The sequence below is a fragment of the Mobula birostris genome, chromosome 21, assembly GCF_030028105.1.
Source record: "Mobula birostris isolate sMobBir1 chromosome 21, sMobBir1.hap1, whole genome shotgun sequence".
NCBI lineage: Eukaryota > Metazoa > Chordata > Chondrichthyes > Myliobatiformes > Myliobatidae > Mobula > Mobula birostris.
This window is the reverse complement of record NC_092390.1, coordinates 8405874-8426659: the sequence shown is the minus strand read 5'-3', so window position 1 is coordinate 8426659 and position 20786 is coordinate 8405874. Positions and strand designations below refer to the sequence as shown.

Genomic DNA, 20786 nt, shown 5'->3' with positions numbered 1-20786 from the left:
CCTCAAGCCATGGCAAGTTTAGATTAGCTAACTTCTACAATTTTTACAGAATCATTTCCTTTCAAAATCAGTGTAATAACTTATCCAAGTCCACACCCATTCATTATTAAGCCAACATTCTAACCTTACTGATATTGCAAAGCAATTTTTCCTCAAAAGATAATAAGTATTTTGTAGTATGTCCTGTGATAGCTTAACAGTTCCACATACCTGATTAGTGTACAAGCCGACTAGCACCACAGCAGATTTGCTTATTAGATTTGTCCAAATCAACTTGATAAGTGCTATTTTTCTTGAATATTTAAATGGTTGCAATATGAAATTAGCCATTCTTCTGAAATGATTCAACACCCTTTCAATTATTATGCTTATGGTAAGTTTGGAAATTCACATTAGTCCATGGCATGCCATCTCTTATTAACATGTAAATACATTAATGCAGAGCATTTGCACATTTCCTTCTTCCATTTATAATACTCCGTTTAAAGGACACTCTCACTGATTCTAATCTTCCCTCCAGATTTATTATTAATTTTGATACATCTTGAATGTTTAATTTTATTACTCAAAGTTTAAAAAATCTTTTGATGTTTATCATTTTCCCTCCCATCTGCAGTTTTTGCCTTTTATTAAGGGTTATTTGTCACGTGTACAGTGAAATGTTGTTTTACATCAACAATCACCGTCCAAGGAATGTGCCCACTAGTGTCACCATACTTCAAGTGCCAACATAGTGTGCTGACACTTTAATGACACTGACCTTTGGAGTGTGGGAGGGGATAGGAGCACCCAGAAGAAACCCACGTGATCAAGGGGAGAATGTACAAACTCCTTACAGAAACGGGACACAATCACAACAGCTGACACTGCAAAGCCTTAAGCGAATTGCTATACTATTTATAGTAGTTTTGTATTTTTCAATTCTTGAACTGTTCTCAAAGATTTTTTCTTTATTGAGTTCTTGCCTCTTAGGAGCTGGTTCTGCATCAAAATCCTTTTTTTAAAAAACTACCTTGTGCTGATCTACAAAATGCTTTGCTCATTAACAGATTTTGTCTGTTTGCCAAGGAGAGTCACTGTCCCATCACAGGGAAGAAAGCCTCAAGCAAACCCGTCATCTTTGCAGCTGATTTGCATTTTTAAGTTTCAAACAGTCTACTGAACCCAATTAACAGAGTTAAGTGTTAGCACACTGATGTTGGTTGGACTCAAAGAACAAATGAGATAAGAATTTTCTTCCCAAATGAACACTGGTATATCAATTGGGCTTTTAAAACATTTCAACAGATTCATTGTATGGATACAAACTTGAAACTGACTTTATTTATTCCCCAGTTACCAAATTAGAATTTGAACAATGCAGACAACTATTTTGAATACATTTCAGAAATTCACTGCTTTGTTAACTGCTTACCAATTTATATAAAAGTTAAAATAGCTCTTTAAAACCACTCTGACTTTATTTCATGTTTTCTACCATTTCACAGTTTGTCTATATTTTCAAATACCAAGTTGCCATAACTGGATGCCATGAGTTACCAAATCAGAAGTAGATCTCTCTCTTATGACACCATCTACTTTGAGCACCCCACCCTGTTGTACTTCAATCTGATCCCTTGCTCCAACCCAAATATCAACACAGGTCCCATTAATTCCGCAATTTCAACCTTGTCCGTCATAACTGCCGTCTCAAAGTCCCAAGTTTCTTTCCAGTAACTTCAGCACAGAATCTGACCTAGATGTCCACTGTGGCATTGAGGAGCTGCTGCATTTTTGGAAGGTGTCCTTTCCACTTTGGACATCAAATGAAGACTTGCCTCTTTGGTTGTGATACATTACATAGTATTTTTAGAACACAGATTCAAAATGATTGACAAGTGAGCCGAAGGTCACGAGGAAAAGAAATACTGAACGCGAAATGCACTGTTTGATTGGGAAGTGGCAAAACATTCAACACAACCCCTCAAATGCTAATCAGACAAACCTTTGTAGACAAATGAGAAGAGTGTGCAGAAGTGGGTCTAACTGCATTGATTTTTCCTACAGCTGAATGCATTTAATGGGCTGAATGGCTGCCTTCTACTCTATTATTTGATTTTACAACAATATTAACAAGAGACTTCTCCTGCTAGACATGTTATAGCATTGAATATGCTTATCCAATCCCTTGAATTTGCACACTTCAATTTTTACATGTTCCAGCTATTAGAAATATATTCACACCTTTAATTTCCCTTCACAAGTTGTACAACAGTGGTTGCTAAATAAATATGTCACAATATTAAACATGTCTTCTGTGAGCCAGCTCATGGAATCCATCCCATCCATCTGAAGATTATGCCAGGGTTCCAGATGATCTTGTCTGTAGGTTGAGGATGGGATATTGATAAATTTCACTACCCTGAACAAATTCATTCCTGTCAGATGCTTATTCAACTCTTTAGAATGCTGTTAATGTAACTGTTTCCACTTCTAACCCAGACTGAATATTCCAGACCATCTAAAAAATGCCTTAATGCCACTTTTGGTTCTTTTATCTATCAACATTCTATGCCTCTTGTCCTCTAGACCTTGACCCCTTTAACATTATTTAGGTCCAAGTGGAGGCTAACAATGAGTTAACCCAGATCAAAAAACCTCAGTGCTTTAAAATGAAGGCACTGCAAACAATAATGAAAAATGGCTGTGCACAAGACTCTTTCTGGAAAATCAGATCCAGACGGCTATTGAAGTTGACAGTTTATTGAAAACTGGTTACTTGGGTATGCCACGGGGATTAGTGTATTTTTAATTGATGTTTCCCCCTACCCCTAGCTCCAAAGCATTTGTCCAAGTCACTTCTAAAGACTGATGATTTTGAAAAGTTAGAGCACAGCACACCCAGCCAGCATTTTATACAGCACGATGTTACAGGGAAGATATATCTTTCTCTCACTTTTAGTTAATTTATAATAGTATTGTTCAACAAACTTTGCTTTACTTAGATATATCTCCTTTCTAAAGTCAGATTGCTGTAAAGACAAAAGAAAGTAACACATGCAAAATGCCAGAGGAACACAGGAGGTCAGGCAGCATCTATGGAAAGGAGTAAACAGCCGACATTCCAGGCCAAGGCCCTTCTTCAGGACCGAGTCCCGAATAAGGGTCTAGGCCCAAAATATTGACTGGTTACTCTCTTCCGTAGATGCTACTTGACCTGCTGAGTTCCTCCAGTGTTTTGTATGTGTTAATTCAGAATCCAGCATCTGCAGACTTTCATGTGTTTGTGATCATAGAAAGTATGAGCCAATTTGAATACCCCACAGCATCAAGCATGGGCAAAATTTGTCAAGTAACCGAAATACTTCCTTCTTTGGTGCATCACTCCTTATTTGGGTAATTAGGTCAATATGGGAGCCACATATAGCCAACAGAACAAAAGGGTTGCTAGTTTATGAGGCAGTGCACTGCTAATGTAGGGCTTCTACATACCCCCAATCCATGCCCTGAGAACGTCCAAACCATCCTAAATGATCTGCTTCCATTTTCAATGGTCCTAATTCTCAGCCTTTTCCAAAAAAAAAATAAAAGCTTTGAGTACATCCCCGAACCATTTTCTTTACCTGCCTGGTAGTCGCGTTATGGAACAGAGTTTGGAACCATGTCCCTTTGTCGAATCTGGTGTCTAGCATGGAAATAAGCAAGGTAGTTGAGTGAGTAACAGAGGCCTCAATACTGGTAATATTGACCTGAGACAGCCATTGACATTGGGTTGTGTATCTTTCAGCTGAGTTGCGGATTTTATGAAACGAGCACTGCTGACTTGTATCTAGGGCTTAAAGATGCCAGTTATAGGTAAACCGGCTTTCAGAAGCAGGGATCACTGTTACCCAGAGACGATGAGATCGGCACCAAGTCTTGGGTGTTGATATTCAAGGATACTTGACCTCAATAACAAACAGGCAGTCCTGGTAGACTGAAGGTGGTTGGGAATTTCATCCCTGGTATCCATCTTCACCAAGAGGGGAATTCTGAAATATGAGTAGTAGTCTGTGCATTCCAAGATCTTGTAGAGAGGGCCTTTATTGTCAGAGGGCAGTGTTGTACATCTAAGGCAGGTTGGCAGTGGATCTAGGCCTTGCAGATACAGTCGGCCCTCCTTATCTGCGAGTTCCGCACATGCGAATTCAACCAACCATGAATTGAAAAAACTCGGAAGTGCTCTTCCAGCACTTGTTGTTCGAACATGTACAGACTTTTTTTGTCATTATTCCCTAAACAATGCAGTATAACAATTATTTACATAGCATTTACATTGTATTAGGTATTATAAGTAATCTAGAGATGATTTAAAGTATACAGGAGGATGTGTGTAGGTTATCATGGATCAGGATCGAAAAAAAACGGAAGTAAGTCGGAACAGGTACATTAAGTATTATTTAGTGTCAGTCAGTCAAACGTTTGTCTTAGTATATATTTTACCTTTCTATGCATATAAAACATTTAAGAAACGTATGTTTCAGCGCCGTGCTCGGGAACAGAAGTTCCCGAGTTCGATCCAGTGACAGACTGCTACCAAGCGCGCTCCCCATCCATGCCGGGTTGATGTGGAGGATCAAAAACCCAAAACACCAAAACCCAATAATTAAACCACTGTGTTGCTTAGTAATAATTGTAGCTTTCATCAGGGCAGGGCCTTTCTCACTTTATCCTTTAAAATTGTTCCAATCATTGACCGACTGTAGGCTAACGCTTTTCCAATGACCGATGGCATTTCACCTCTTTCCAATCGCTTTATTATTTCCACTTTATTTTCAATCGTGATCGTGATTCTTTTCGTGAACAGAAACACTGCAGTTTCAGAGCTCCGCCGCTGGGTCCTAATGTCCACCGCACTGAGACAGGTTAAATAAGGTCCAGGGTTCTGCTGGGTCCTAAGATCCACTGCATTGAGACAAGTTGAATAAGAGACTTGAGCATCCGCGTTTTTTGGTATCCGCGAGGGGTCCCGGAACCAAACCCTCACGGATAAGGACGGCTGACTGTATTGAGCGTAAAGGTAATTTCCTCTCATGCCTTGAAAAATTTGATGATATCTTGGAGCTCAGCCTCTCAGTGTGCACAAATGCAAGCATCACTTGCATGTTGTATCTTGACTTCAGAGGTTCAGGTGACCTTGGATCTAAAATGCTGGTTAAACAATTTCCCATTAATTCTGAAGATTAGCTCCACTCCCCCTAACAATGAACTTGTCTCTGTTATATAAAATATGGATAATGTCCTGTCGAACAGGTGAAGCAGCAATTTGTTCTGGAATTAATTTCACCAGAAAAGATTTCCTCTAAATGAGCTACACGGCTCTTTTTAGTTTAATCTTCCACTATGAGAAGCCCGAGAGGAAGTTCCCACCTAACATTACCATAATGCATGAAGAATGCATGGGAGCAACTGCCTGATTTCATAAGGGCACTTGAGGAATTTCCAGCAGTCTCCAAGGGACCCAAAGACATCTTTACAACAATGAACATTATATCACTGCGATTTTATGGGTACTACATTTTACCACAGTGCCAACTGTTAAGTTTGATTACTAAGAAAAGCATTAGGGTAGGGTAGCTGGGCACAAGACAGGTCCTCTGAAATGATAACACCAAGGAATTTAAAGTTGCTGACCCTCCCCACCACTGATGCTCTGATGAAAACTGCTTCATGGACGTCTGGTCTCCTCCTCTTGAAGTCAATAATCAGCTCCTTGGTCTTTGACATTGAGTGAGAGGTTGTTGCTCTGAAACTATTCAGCCAGATAGTCAATCTCTCTCCTATATGCTAATACAACATCACCTTTAATTCAGTCTACAACAGTGGTGTCATCAGCAACCTTGAATATGGCATTGGAGCTGTGCTTAGCCACACAGTCATTAAGTGTAAAGCGAGTAGAACAGGGACTAAAGTACAGCATTGTGGTGCTCCTGTGCTGATAGAGATTGTGAAGGAGATGTTGTTGCCAATCCGAACTGATTGGGGTCTGCAAGTGAGGAAACTTGAAAATCCAATTGCACAAGCAGGTATTGAGGCCAAGGTCTTGAAGCTTATTGATTAGTTTTGAAGGGATGATAGTATTGAATGTTGAGCTGTAATCAATGAAGGACATTCTAATGGATGCACCTTAGCTGTCCAGATGTTCCACGGTTGAGAGAACAGCCAATAAAGTGGCACCTGCTGTGGACCTGTTGCTCCGGTAGGCAAAATGCAGCTGATCCAAGTTGATTCTCAGGCAGGAGTCGGTATGTTTCATCACCAGCCTTTCAAAACACTTCATCACTGTGGATGGAAGTGCCACTGACGATAGTCAGTGAGGCAGGTTATGATGCTTCAGAAAGCTGAAGTGAGAGGTTAAAAATCTCAGTGAACACTCCCAGCCAGTTTATTAGCACAGGTCTTCAGTACTTGGCTAGGTACCTCACCTGGGCCAGATGTATTTCTTGGGTTCAGCCTCCTGAAAGATGCTTGCATGTTGGCTTTAGACTGAAATCACAGCATCATCAGAGACTGTGGGAGTGCTGTTTCCATGTTTGTTTGTTGTTTCTTCCCCCCAACAGTCAAAGCAAGAATAGAAGGCATCGAGGTCATCTGGAAGTGAAATCCTGCTGTCTACTTCGCTTGATTTAACTTCATATGTGATAATAGTATTCAAGTCCTGCCACAACTGTCGCACATCCTTAGTTGATTCAAATTTAGTCTGAAATGTCACGTCACCTGCGAGATTCCAGCTTTCTGGAGGTCATACCTGGACCTCTTAACTTTATTGGTCACTGGACTTGAATGCCTCTAACAAGGCCCCCAGCAAATTGTAGCTTCTGGTTGAGGAACACTCAGAATGATTTTGTAGGGACACACCGTCTACAACTGTTTTAATAAAGTCCGTGACATCCATGGTGTATTCATTCAGGTCGACAGACAAGTCCTTGAACACGGTCCAGTCCACTGACTAGAAGCAATACTGTAGCCACTCCTCTGCCTCCTGCGACCTCCTCTTTGTTGTCCTAATCACTGGAGCCCTGCTTTTTAGCCTCTGCCTATATGCAGGTAGGAGACGGACAGCCAAGATTTCCAATTTACAAAAATTCGGTCTGGAATGGTAGGCATATTAACAGCATTCCAGTGTACTGGGACGTCTGGTGCTACACATTATATGCTCATAGTAATTGGGCAGTGACTTCTTCAAGCAAGCCTGGTTGAAGTCCTCAACTATGATTTAAAATGCACCGGGATAGACTGTTTCTTGTTTAGAGACAACATCATGCAGTATTTCATGTTTGATCATAGTCGACTGCTGTTGGCACATATATCATGGTCAGAATTATGAAGGAGAACTCCCTAAATAAATAGAATGGGCAACATTTTACCATTTGGTGTTCAGGGATTGGGGAACAAGTTCGATAAAACCACCACATCGGAGCACCACAGAGGCTATCAAGAAACATACATTTTGCATTTTCTGAATCATCCTGTGAATCAGGAAGTCTTTGGATCTGCTCACTGTATGTGGCGTGCTGAGAGTAAGCCATGCCTCAATTACACATACAACACAACAATCTCTCATTTCACTCCAATACAGCAATTTTACCAACAACACACATCAAAGTTGCTGGTGAATGCAGCAGGCCAGCAGCATCTCTAGGAAGAGGTACAGTCGATGTTTCGGGCCGAGAACCTTCATCAGGACTAACTGAAAGAAGAGCTAGTAAGAGATTTGGGAGGAGGAGGGGGAGATCCAAAATGATAGGAGAAGACAGGAGGGGGAGGGATGGAGCCAAGAGCTGGACAGTTGATTGGCAAAAGGGATATGAGAGAATCATGGGACGGGAGGCCTAGGGAGAAAGAAAGGGGGAGGGGGGAAACCCAGAAGATGGGCAAGGAGTATAGTGAGAGGGACAAAGGGAGAAAAAGGAGAGAGAGAGAAAAAAGAAAAAATGAATATATAATAAATAATGGATGGGGTACAAGGGGGAGGTGGGGCATTAACGGAAGTTTGAGAAGTCAATGTTCAGGCCATCAGGTTGGAGGCTACCCAGACGGAATATAAGGTGTTGTTCCCAACCTGAGTGTGGCTTCATCTTTAGATTTCCTCGTGTTTGCAGCAATTTTACCCCCAGTTTACTAACAAGATGCTGGGTAAAGGGGGTCTCATTCCTCTGTTTCAGTCTGGTTTGGAGACTCCCCCCCGCCAACCCCTCCTGCCTTACTTCTAGCCATGGCGATGAACCTCCATCCGCTTAAAGGTGCCATACCTACTTGTTAAGTCTACCGAGTCTGAAGATTGCAACGTTTGTAGTTCATTATGTCGACTTAAAAGTATGTTGTTCAAAGGAAACTTGCATGCTGCAGATTGCAGTGACAGTAATTCAGAGAGCTACATTTAGAGGTATTGTACGTAGCCTGCAGAACGTTGCTGTGATTCACTGGCGCCATCTTGCAACTCTTCAATGGAATCTAGTTTCCCATGTTCTCATTCTAGTCCACCATTAAACAAACCTGTATTATCTCAGCTTTGTAATAAATAACTAATTTTGTGAAAACATTCGAACTGTTAAATCAAATATAAAATTTATATTTGAAGGATCATAGCCTAAAAAAATCTAAGCAGAATTAGGATTGAGGAATGTCAAATGGGAGGTATCAACATAATGTAACAACAAACATTCTCTACACTCCCAAAATTCTCAAGTTAATTCTTGATAACTCCAGGCTATTGGAACTAATCTATTAAAGTTGTAAACAACTTACTGTGCTCGATCATGATTCATCCCGTTCTGCTGCTGGGGTTTTTGGGAGCTGATTGGTGGCAAAACTGGTTTGGTATTCATTTCAAGGCCCCTACGCAGGACCTCTCTGATTTGCTCTGTATCTGAAATTAGAAAAGTAACTTCTTGAAGCCGGTTTTAAGGCTGAAAGACTGAACAGAGGGATCATTAATTTCTACCATGACTCCAAGTTTATATAATTAAAACAAACCTATGGTGGTTTTGCTGGGCCAAATTTGTTTAAAAATTGATAAAAGATTTTGGAACATGGAACAAGTGTCAATATATCATTGCCACTTAGCCAAGAAGAGGAGGACGAGCATGGAAACATTAAGTACATCCAACTTGTTGATGCAAATCTTTCATTTACCAAGTTCAAAGTACATTCATAATCAAAGTATATACACATTATACAACCTTTGGGCTCGTCTCCTTACAGATGGCAACAAAACTAAGTAACCCCAAAAGAACTCATTAAAAAAGACCATCAACACCAAGTGCACAGAGAAAAACAAATCGTGCAAACAATAAAAGCAAGCAAATAGCATTCAGAACTGAAGTTTTACAAAATGCACAAAGCCAGACGCCGGACATCACGGCAGCTGGATGCAGGCCACAGCCTCAGTTCATCACAGCACGCAGAGCTGAACAAACTTTGCGCAACAGCTAAAATCACCCCGTCCCTTGCCTCCAGACCCACCACCCTGAACCTTTATTTCTGGCTAGGCACTTAAACCATCCAAACGTCAGGTCATTCCTTGCTCTTGGACAGCTCTGGGGTTGGAACTCACCACCACAATTTGGCCCGAACCTGACCTTTCCAATTCAGTCCAGCGCTCAAAGTCGATCAGACATCAGGATTTTCCTTGCTGCTGCCTCCACCATGCCTCGCCTTCACCTCCTCCTGCCTCTGCTCACCTAGCCTTGTCTCTTCATATTTCTCCATGGGTACCGTTGATCGTAATGAATAGGCGCTTAGCAATTTTCTGTTTCGTATTTTACCTCCATTAAGTACTTGCTGGGCATCACAAGCACCATCTTAAACCAGATGTTAACATTTATTACTGTGATACACAACACTCTACAGCTTGGGCAGCTTTCACAAAATTTCTAGCTTTCTCACACCAACTGCATCTGAACTGTGACTAGTTGCAGCGTGATTCAAGTTGCTTTATGTTAGACAGCTACATTGCTCTGTCTTGAGATTTGCCACTTTTTAAGTGATGTATTGATGAAATTGTTTACAAGCTACATTAGATTTTGAGTGATTCAAGTATTTTTGCACATGCAGTAAGGGTCCACATCAGAAAGTGAACTTATATCCATTGTATAATGATTGGTGGATGAGCAGGTAGGAGCTGCATTGTGGAAGAGAATTTCCATTAACAGAGGTGGTAACCTGTGATTGTGGTGCCTGTACAAAACTTGCTTGCAAAGGAATGAGTGTGGTAGAATGTGTGTGACTTTGTGATTGCAGGCATCTCTCTTCAGGTCATCCAAAGGTCAGTTATCTACATCCTAACTCACACCAAGCCTAGTTCACCTTTGTGCATAGTGAACTACATTCCTGTTAGATCGCTGGCAGATGGCAAGAGTGGGCTCCCTCACCTCTGCCCCTCAACACAGGTGCCTCTCAGGGTCATGTCCTAAGCCCCCTCCCGTACTCTCTGTATACCTATGACTGTGTCACCACCCACAGCTCCAATCTGCTAATTAAATTTGCTGACAACACTACACTGATTAGCCTGATTTCCAATAATAATGAGGCAGCCTATAAAGAAGTAATCACCCTGACACAGTGGCGTCAAGAGAACAACCCCTCCCTCAATGTCGCAAAAACAAAGGAGTTGGTTGTGGACCACGGGAAGAATAGAGACAGGCTAGCCCCTATTGACATCAATGGATCTGGGGTTGATAGGGTGAACAGCTTTAAGTTCCTCAGCATAAACATCACCGAGGACCTCACGTGGTCTGTACATACCGGCTGTGTGGTGAAAAAGGCACAACAGCGCCTCCTTCACCTCAGACAGTTGAGGAAGTTTGGTGTGGGCCCCCAAATCCTAAGAACTTTCTACAGGGGCACAATTGAGAGCATCCTGACTGGCTGCATCACTGTCTGGTATGGGAAATGCACTTCCCTCAATCGCAGGACTCTGCAGAGTGGAGCAGACAGCCCAGCGCATCTGTAGATGTGAACTTCCCACTATTCAGGACATTTACAAAGACAGGTGTGTAAAAAGGGCCTGAAGGATCGTTGGGGACCCGAGTCACCCCAACCACAAACTTTTCCAGCTGCTACCATCCGGGAAACAGTACCACAGCATAAAAGCCAGAACCAAGGCTCTAGGACAGCTTCTTCCACCAGGCCATCAGACTGATTAATTCATACTGACACAACTGTATTTCTATGTTATATTGACTATCCTGTTATACATACTATTATAAATTACTATAAATTGCACATTTAGACAGAGACGTAAAGATTTTTACTCCTCATGTATATGAAGAGGGTAAGTAATAAAGTCAACTCAATTCAAAACTAAGTCTCATTTTTAGAATAATCATATTCTCAAATCCTCCCTATGGCCTTGGATCTCCTACGCCATTTCTACACTCTTAAAGTAATGGCTTCTTGTACAATTCTGATTTTAGCCACTGTCCCTGATCCCTATATCCTAAATGCTACAATTCCTTCCCTAAATCACTCCTCCCTCTTTCCCTCTAACATACATCTTCATACGTGCTTGTACAAAACCATCTTTGAACAAATTAATGCAAGTGTTGTGAGATAACACTCTTGGTACGTCCTACTAAATTGGATGCGTTTAATAAAAGCAAGTAGTCAAAAGTCAATTTTCAAACAAATTTGTATGCAGAGAGCTAAGAGGCAGTGCCTCAAGAAGGTGGCGTCAAACACTGAAGAACTCTCACCTTCCAGGACATGCTCTCTTCAAGTTCCTAAGAGCAAGGATGAGGTACAGGAGCCTGAAGACCCACACTGAATGACTCAGAAACAGCTTCTTTCCTTCTGCCATCAGATTTATGAATAGTCCACGAACCTTACCTCGTTTTTCCCTTTCTCATGCACTAATTTTTGTAAATTATAGCAATTTTCTCTATGCAAAACAATAAATTTCACATCATATGCATCATTAATAATAAATCTACTTCCAGAAGTGCACTGATAACATTCCAACAGAAGCTTTCATCTTTTGAAATACAGGGCATAGGAAGCACTTTTAAAAAAAAACAGGTTATGCAGCTTGTGCTGCCAGCATATCAAATAGCAAGCATATGTGTTTCTGGTTCATGCAAAGAGGACATGTACAATACTACAGGAGATTCTTTACTTAATTTCTTATGTAGGTCACCTGAAAAAACGAGCAACCTGAAATACCCATGTGGGTCTGACTGAACACTGGGCTGCAAACGAGATGATAGAAAAGCAGAAGCCTTCGTGGCTCTCAAAAATCAACATTGAGGGATTAGAGGTGATGTCACAGGTTGAAATCCTACACCGTTGTACCTAATGAAACCATCACTAAAACAGATGTAAAGGTATTCCTCCCCCAGTGAATTGATAGATTGTAGCCCCTTCATGCCTTCTTTTCTGTTTAGTGAGCAAAATGTAAAATATTTTTATTCTGCACTAATTTTGAAACTGTGTGTGCATCTTTAATTGAAAAGCCACAGTATTCAATTTATATTTTTTTCCTTCCAGACAAGGAAAAGCTCCCTGCAGTACATTAATCAAATATTTATTTTAAGAAGCTCCTGCATACTCTTTTCACTACCATTACCACCTCAATGTGCAGCTTTCTCCTATATTGACAGTATAATGATTCTACTACTTTAAAGTCTAAATTTCCAAAATGTTACTTCACTGCTTCATTTTATTAAAAAAGTTGAATTAATTAAAAAGTCAAGGCTGAATTATTCAACAGGTAAATCTTACAATGCAATTTTTTGAAAATTCAAATCCTCCTTTGAAAAGACATTCTTGCCATAGAGTAGCGGTCCCCAACCACCGGGCCGCAAAGCACGTGCTGCCGGGCCGCGAGGAAATTATATGATTTGGCGGTATGAAGCGATATGGGTCAGCTGCACCTTTCCTCATTCCCAGTCACGCCCACTGTTGAGATTGAACGCACAAGAGGTCATTACGCACGTGAGGTCATGACGCACGCCTGGTCATTACGGCCACGCCGGAGGTCATCAGCCAGTATGAGTAAAAAACAAATGTCGCTTGAGAGTTTCTTTGGAAGAGATGGTAGGGGACATAAAAGGCCTAACGTTGATGATAACGCAGAGACAGCTAAGGCCGAGACTGCAAAAAAAAAGAAAGCTTCCTTCAACAGAAAATACGAGTCATACATAAATTATGGCTTTATTGCGACTGGTGACTCGCACGCTCCAAGCCCCCTGTGTGTGATATGCGGAGACATGCTGCCTAATGAGGCAATGAAGCCCTCGAAACTGCTTCGGCACCTTGAGTCCAAGCACCCTGCACTTAAAGACAAACCCATTGAGTTTTTTGAGCGGAAAAACTGTGAGCAAGCAGGACAGAAGCAAGTGCTGAGAGCCACCACCTCCACAAATGCTGCTGCTCTGAGAGTGTCGTACTTAGTGGCTAGCTGTATTGCTAAGGCTAAGAAGCCTTTCACTGTTAGTGAAGAATTGAATCTGCCTGCTGCCAAGGACATGTGTCGTGAACTGTTGGGAGAAGCTGCAGCTAACAAGATGGCACAGGTTTCTCTTTCAGCTACCACAGTTTCAAGGAGAATCGATGACATAGTGGAGGACATCGAAGCACAGCTGTTGGAACGGCTTAACGAGTCACCATGGTATGCTATCCAGGTCGATGAGACTACCTATGTCGACAATAAGGCAATGCTGCTGGTTTATGTGCGATATATATTTCAAGACGATGTTCAGGAGGATATGTTGTGTGCACTGCCGCTGCCAACTAACACAACTGGGGCAGAACTATTCAAGTCTTTGAATGACTACATGTCAGGTAAACTGGACTGGCCATTCTGTGTTGGAATATGCACAGACGGGGCTGCAGCTATGACTGGATGTCTGTCTGGTTTCATGACCCGAGTCAAAGAGGTTGCTCCTGAATGCCAGTCTACGCACTGTGTCATACACAGGGAAATGCTGGCCAGCCGAAAAATGTCACCAGATCTTAACAGCGTATTGAGTGACGTTGTTGAAGTTATCCATCACGTCAAAGCAAAAGCCCTTAACTCACGTCTGTTTGAGCAGCTTTGCGAGGAAATGGATGCAGAGCACAAATGCCTTCTCTTTCACACTAAAATCAGGTGGCTATCAAGGGGGAGAGCCCTGGCCAGGGTTTTTCAGTTAAGAGAGCCGCTACAGAGGTTTCTTTCAGGAAAAAAGTCACCACTGGCAGCACATTTCGGTGACGAGGAGTGGATAGCAAAACTCGCTTATCTGTGTGACATTTTCAACCTGCTCAATGAACTCAATTTGTCACTTCAGGGGAGAATGACAACTGTCTTCAAGTTGGCAGATAAAGTGTCTGCTTTCAAAGCCAAACTGGAAATGTGGGGACGGCGAGTGGACAGGGGCATATTTGACATGTTCCCAACATTAGCTGGGATTTTGGGAGATACTGAGGCTGCACCTTCTTTCTAACAGCTGGTGCGCGATCGCCTAACTTCGCTGTCGACAGAATTCAAGCGTTATTTCCCAACCGCAAATTTCCCACGTGCAAAGGAATGGGTCCGTGACCCATTTGTTAATGTCCCCGGTGAATCATCCATGTCAGCGCGGGAAGAAGATCAACTCCTCGAGCTTGCAAATGACGGCGGGCTGAAAAGTATGTTTGACATAACATCTCTGCCGGCATTCTGGATCAAAGTCAAGGCTGAATACCCTGAGATAACCACAAAAACACTGAAAACGTTGCTTCCATTTTCAACATCATATGTCTGCGAAGCAGGATTTTCTGCAATGAATGCAACGAAAACTAAATTGCGGAATAGACTGGACATAAGGAACTCCCTTCGAGTATCGCTGTCTCCCATCACCCCTCAATGGGACTGTCTTGTTGCAGGAAAACAAGCCCAGGGTTCCCACTGATTCAGCGATATTGGTGTGTTGCAATGATTTTATATGTTCATACGGGGAAAATATGCGCTGTGTGTTTAATATCCAAACGTTACTTAAAATATTATGATGCTATTGACTTTATAAGTGACTTATGATTACCATTAATTTATATGGGAACATTTTTGAGCGTTCGCAGACCCGAAAAATAACCTACCAAATCATACCAAACAACACATAAAACCTAAAATAACACTAACATAGAGTAAAAGCAGGAATGATATGATAAATACACAGCCTATGTAAAGTAGAAATAATGTATGTACAGTGTAGTTTCACTGAACAGAATCGTTAAGAACGATTTTCAAAAAAATTGGCGCATACATGCATGTGCACTTCATGATTGCGCACACAGGTACCCGCGCAAGGCTTCGTGGTCATTGTAGTCTTTTTCGGGGTAAACGCAGCGCATTTACTCTCGCTCTTGTGCGCTGGCAACCTCCCCCCCCCCCCCCCCGGGTCGGACAGTCCGCAAGAATATTGTCAATAAAAAACCGGTCCGCAGTGCAAAAAAAGTTGGGGACCCCTGCCGTAGAGGGAGTACAAAGAAGGTTCACCAGATTGATTCCTGGGATGGCAGGACTTTCATATGATGAAAGACTGGATCACCTAGGCTTATACTCGTTGGAATTTAGAAGATTGAGGGGGGATCTTATTGAAACATATAAAATCCTAAAGGGATTGGACAGGCCAGATGCAGGAAGATTGTTCCCGATGTTGGGGAAGTCCAGAACGAGGGGTCACAGTTTGATGATAAAGGGGAAGCCTTTTAGGACCGAGATTAGGAAAAACTTCTTCACACAGAGAGTGGTGAATCTGTGGAATTCTCTGCCACAGGAAACAGTTGAGGCCAGTTCATTGGCTATATTTAAGAGGGAGTTAGATATGGCCCTTGTGGCTAAAGGGATCAGGGGGTATGGAGGGAAGGCTGGTACAGGGTTCTGAGTTGGATGATCAGCCATGATCATACTGAATGGCGGTGCAGGCTCGAAGGGCCGAATGGCCTACTCCTGCACCTATTTTCTATGTTTCTATCCTAACTAAAATGGTTCAGCTTGAGTTAATCTGATAATCGGTCTTTTTTACCAAAAAAAATTTGCCATGTTCCCTAACTCCTGGAAGTATTTAACCTGCTTTCATCCAGCATAACATTCCTCCGATCAAGGTGTGCATCACAGTACATAAAACTCTCACACAATACAAAGGTAATATTACACAATGTACAGTGGATTCTGATAAACTGGGACACATCAGGATCAGTACATTTTGGCCCAATTAAGCAGCTGTCTTAATTAGCCAAAGTGTCATGAAAATTAGTAAAAGGTATAAAAAAGATAAACTACCATTTAACTGAATATCAATGCATGTATTTAAATGAAATATAGAACAAATTAAAACCTTCTCAATACCTCTACAGTAGTATTAGCTCCTAATAGTTATTGACACAGGAATTAATCAGCTGTGCTTTTTTGATGACTGTAAATGAAAAAAAATCAGCACAGACAACTCGTGCAGATATTGGATTGCCTTTCTCCAAATCTTCATTTTCATTGTACCATTCACAATGATAGTCATTAGCCTCAATTTCTTCATAATTCCTAACGAGGTCTGGAAATTCTTCCATTTTCACTCCGGGCCACTTCTGGCATCTCTAAGCCTGAATACTTGAAACCACGGTGAGCAAAACAGTTCAGAATTCTTATTGCTTGTTTCTTGCTAACTATCAGTGACAGAAATCACTGTTTTGAACACAGCACACACAACTGACACCATTTAAAACCTGATTGCTTTAATCAAGCTGTAGTGTCTGATGGCCACGCAAGTTAGAAACTGCTCCAATTAAGTAACAGTGTCCCAAGTGAACAAGAAATCCCAGCTATTCTCTCAATTTAGTTTTTGTTCTTTAGGTGTTATCCCAAATAACCAGAATTCGTTGGCATTGTTGAGTACATTTGTGATGCCACTTAGCTACTGGAGACTAACTACTAAACTGAACTGTAAAACCTCAAACTGCTGGAGCTTTTCATCTCCCCCCCCCCATTTCAAGATCAAAAAAAACGAAAGAGAATAGATAGCAACTAAATCCTGTTATATCTCCAATGATTTTGAACTGTGTTATAATAATACTATAAATAAAATACCTTTATCGGACAAACGACGTGGCTGCATCTCAAGATAAATACTTCTGCTATCTTCTTCATCTTCTGGGGGACGGCTCAGATCAACCCACGCACATTTTGCACTCACACCACTCAGGTTTGATCCATCAGTCGCTATGCCTTTGTCCACCCTCTCCTAGATGGAAAACAAAAGAAAACTCAGGAGAAATTTCAATTCATGTAAGCACAATCATACTATTACAATCACGTAGGGACTTTAGTCAGATGGTTATGAGAAGTTCTAGTTCTAATGTATTTTATCTGAATGTTTGCAACAATTGTTGACCTATTGAATCCTGAATAAGAGTCTTGGCCTGAAACTTCGAGTCTCTATTCATTTCCATGAGCTGCCTGACTTCTGAGTTCCTCTAGCATTTTGTGTCTTACTTTGGATTTCCAGCATCTGCAGACTTTCTCATGTTTATAATAGCTTACCTATTTGTCTTTTGTTCTATTTCCCGAATATAAACTGGGTATTTTAACAAAATCATGGTCATTTTTAAAATCACAGTAAATTACTTAGTGCTTAAGGTTTAAGAAAGTTAAATGGTTACCAAAATACTTGTGACACAGAAAATTGTTATTTTAGGTTATACTTCTTTACAACATAGAAGGCTGTAATTCAGTCCTTCAAGTCCATGCCTATTCTCATAACTATAACAATTTATTTGCCACACATGTTGTTCAGTGACCCATGTGCTTTCACATACCCATTAAATTCCTTCCAATTCTCCTGCATTAGACAAACACTGGGGCCAATTAGCTTGTCAATCAAAACTTCTCGGCATGCTGGAGGACACCAGATAGCACTGTGATTTAGTGTGGGTTGTAATGAAGGTGGAGATGGTCAGGGATCGGAATCAAACTTGGGTCACTGGAGCTGTGAGTCAGCAATACCACTTGCCATACCATGGTGTCTCAATGCATCATTCAATAACTCAAATTACCAGCATAAAATGCATAAAGATAAAGATTAGCTTTACTTGCCACATGTACATCAAAACAGTGAAGTGTGTCATTTGCGTCACATCAAATCAGAAAGTGTCACACTTCTAGCGCCAACACAGCATACCCACGTCCCATGATCCTAACTGTACATCTTTGGAACGTGGGAGGAAACCAGAACACACGGAAGAAACCCACATGGTCATGGCGAGAATGTACAAAGTCCTTACAGACAGTGGCAGGAATTAAATGCTGATCTTACAGCTGGTGCTGTAATGGCCTTGTGCTAACCACTATGTTACCTATGGTTAATGTTAGTATAACAGTTCTGCAGGCTACCCACAGTTTATCCCCAGTGATGTGAAAGTATGGGAAATAGCAAATCCAAAGCAACAGTGCTGCTTAATTTTAAGATGTTGTAGTCAAATAATAGCAAAGTTGTAACTTTAAGTGGGGTAGTGCAAACTGGTGCTGAATTAGAGACTGCACTAAAACACTTATCCCCAGCAGACATTACAGCAGTAAGGACAAACAAAACCAAAGTTAATGGTTACCTGCAAATGTGGATCAGACTCAAATATAGTTTCTCCTCTTCGCATATCAGTGATTAGCCAAGAGCCACCTGCCCTGTAAGACAATTTATGATACGTTGGAGTTACATGAATGATCTTTGTTATCTATTTTTTGTTTATTACTTTGCTCAAAAGCAGACAAAACTGATTCAATATAACAGTAAAGCCTAACACAACTACAAAGTTTTTTTCCTTCATTTAATGAAACACAGTCTAAAATTGAGTTTTGACAAGTGCATACTGGAATGAATCACTGTAGCCTGTCTAAAATTAAAGTGTTTACTTTTCATACCAAGACATTTTGTGCTTACAAATTTGTCCATATTATGATAGGTTAATAACAAACATCTGATGTAACCACAAAAATCTTTTAAATAATTACCATAATCAGTATCATAACACAATTTTCTGGAAAGTTACTGATGTTTGGTGGGTTTAAAGGAAAATAAAGCCCCAGGGCCTGATGAAATATATCCCAGGCTGCTAGGGAAGGGAAGAGATTACCGGCAGTGTGGCCGAAGTTTTCAGATCTTCCTTGGCTACAGAGGGGGCAAGAGATGACTGGAAAATTTTGTGGTCGTTTTATCTTACATGTGCAGCAGAGATGTTAGCTAATTACAAATTGGCAAATCCTATATAAGTGGTAGGAAATGTATGAAAAAAGTCCCGAGGTATAGGCTTTATCTGGAGAGGGAAGAGACAATCAGGAATAGTCACTTTGTTAAGGAAATTTTTTGTATGACTAATTTGATTAAATCTTGAGATGCTTAAGTGTGACAGTAAGGTAGGTGATGGATGTATTTACACTACTACGCTTGGCGAGGCATTTTAAATGCTACAGAAGACTTCTTATTGGATGATCATCTGATTGAAGAAAATATTTTAAAATTATTTTTCCATTCCAGAAGATGAAATACTCTGAATTCCAGGTTAAGATGAAAAGAACTAATTATTTACACATATCCAATATGGATATCTGATTGTTTGATATAAAAATGAGATCAAATGTGAAATAATCAGAAAATCACTGACATGACCTAGTGTACAAAATAGTTGGTCACGTGCCCTCTTAAACATTGTGCATCATGCAGTAAAAAATCATGATTTACTCAACTCCTCTGAAAAATGTCAACCTAACATTTCACTTTTCTCACACCTAATCGATCATACTTCACAAATTCAGGGTGAACGTTTTATGATGACACTTACACAGGAACAGTCCGGAGCAGCTCCAAGATCCCTTGACCATTCCACTGCTGTGCTGCTTGAAGCTCTTCTGTACAAACTCCAACAATCTAACACAAATTGAAAGCATCTTTTTAAAAAAAGATAACTGTGAAAAGGAACAGGACAAATGATTGTACAAAAACCATGAAGGAAAAAAATACATTCTCAAATCAAAAAGGATGGAACTTGGCACAGAGAAGTGAAAACGGTGGCAGCTGAGAGGATACTCAGAAGTCACATGGAAGCACAACCCTTCAGAGGAAATTTGTATACGGTTGAAACCACTATTGAATTGGAGCAATCAATAATTTATCCACATTCTTGTTAAGATCTAACTGTTTACAATAACATTAAAAGACATAACAAGAATTGTTTCACAGTTCAAAATTTACCCAAAACAGTAGATGGAGCTAAGCTTCACTACTGTTCCACCAGTTTTGGCTATACCATAATGTTGTTGTTCGTCCATTGTTGACGTCGATGAGGACCTCGACACCATTATGATGGTGTCGAGACTAGCGCGTGATTTGGATTTAAGTGAGGGAGAGTTGCGCAGTGTCAGCCTCATTCTCTCTTCCCAATTCCCATCTGGATCCAGTGGCAAGACAGAGTCTAGACGGCTGGAGATGGGACTAGGAGCAGTGGATGACCAGGACGTCCTGTGTGTCTTGTCCTGCTCTACACGTTCCACGACGCTTGCAGAGACCGCCTTCTTGACCGTTGGACCTTCCATAGGTCTCGTCCGCTCAATCCACCGGAGTCTGTCTTCACATGCTGGGATAGACAACTCCCTATCTCACCGAGGGTTTGAGACCTGTCGGCTACCCTCACCTGGTTTAGCCGGCTTGTCGAAGCCGTTGCCCGGGGTGTGGCCGCTGTCGCATGCAAACAGCTACGGGGAGCCACAGGTGAGAGCTGAGTGCCAGGTGGGGACCAAAGGTGGACTAACTGCCCTGAAAAGGACG

At 41.2% G+C, this 20786-nt stretch overlaps 1 protein-coding gene across 2 annotated transcripts in view; it reads right to left on the bottom strand.

Annotated features, from left to right (window-relative positions):
• Positions 1 to 20786, bottom strand: part of sufu (suppressor of fused homolog (Drosophila)) — a 109306-nt gene that overhangs the window by 23343 nt on the left and 65177 nt on the right. For both annotated transcript variants that reach the window (XM_072238909.1, XM_072238908.1), the window contains exons 5-8: positions 19804 to 19889; positions 18577 to 18649; positions 17060 to 17213; positions 8767 to 8887 (exon numbers count right to left, since the gene is read on the bottom strand). In XM_072238909.1, coding sequence (XP_072095010.1) covers positions 8767 to 8887; positions 17060 to 17213; positions 18577 to 18649; positions 19804 to 19889 — 434 coding nt within the window. The remainder of the gene's footprint in view (positions 1 to 8766; positions 8888 to 17059; positions 17214 to 18576; positions 18650 to 19803; positions 19890 to 20786) is intronic.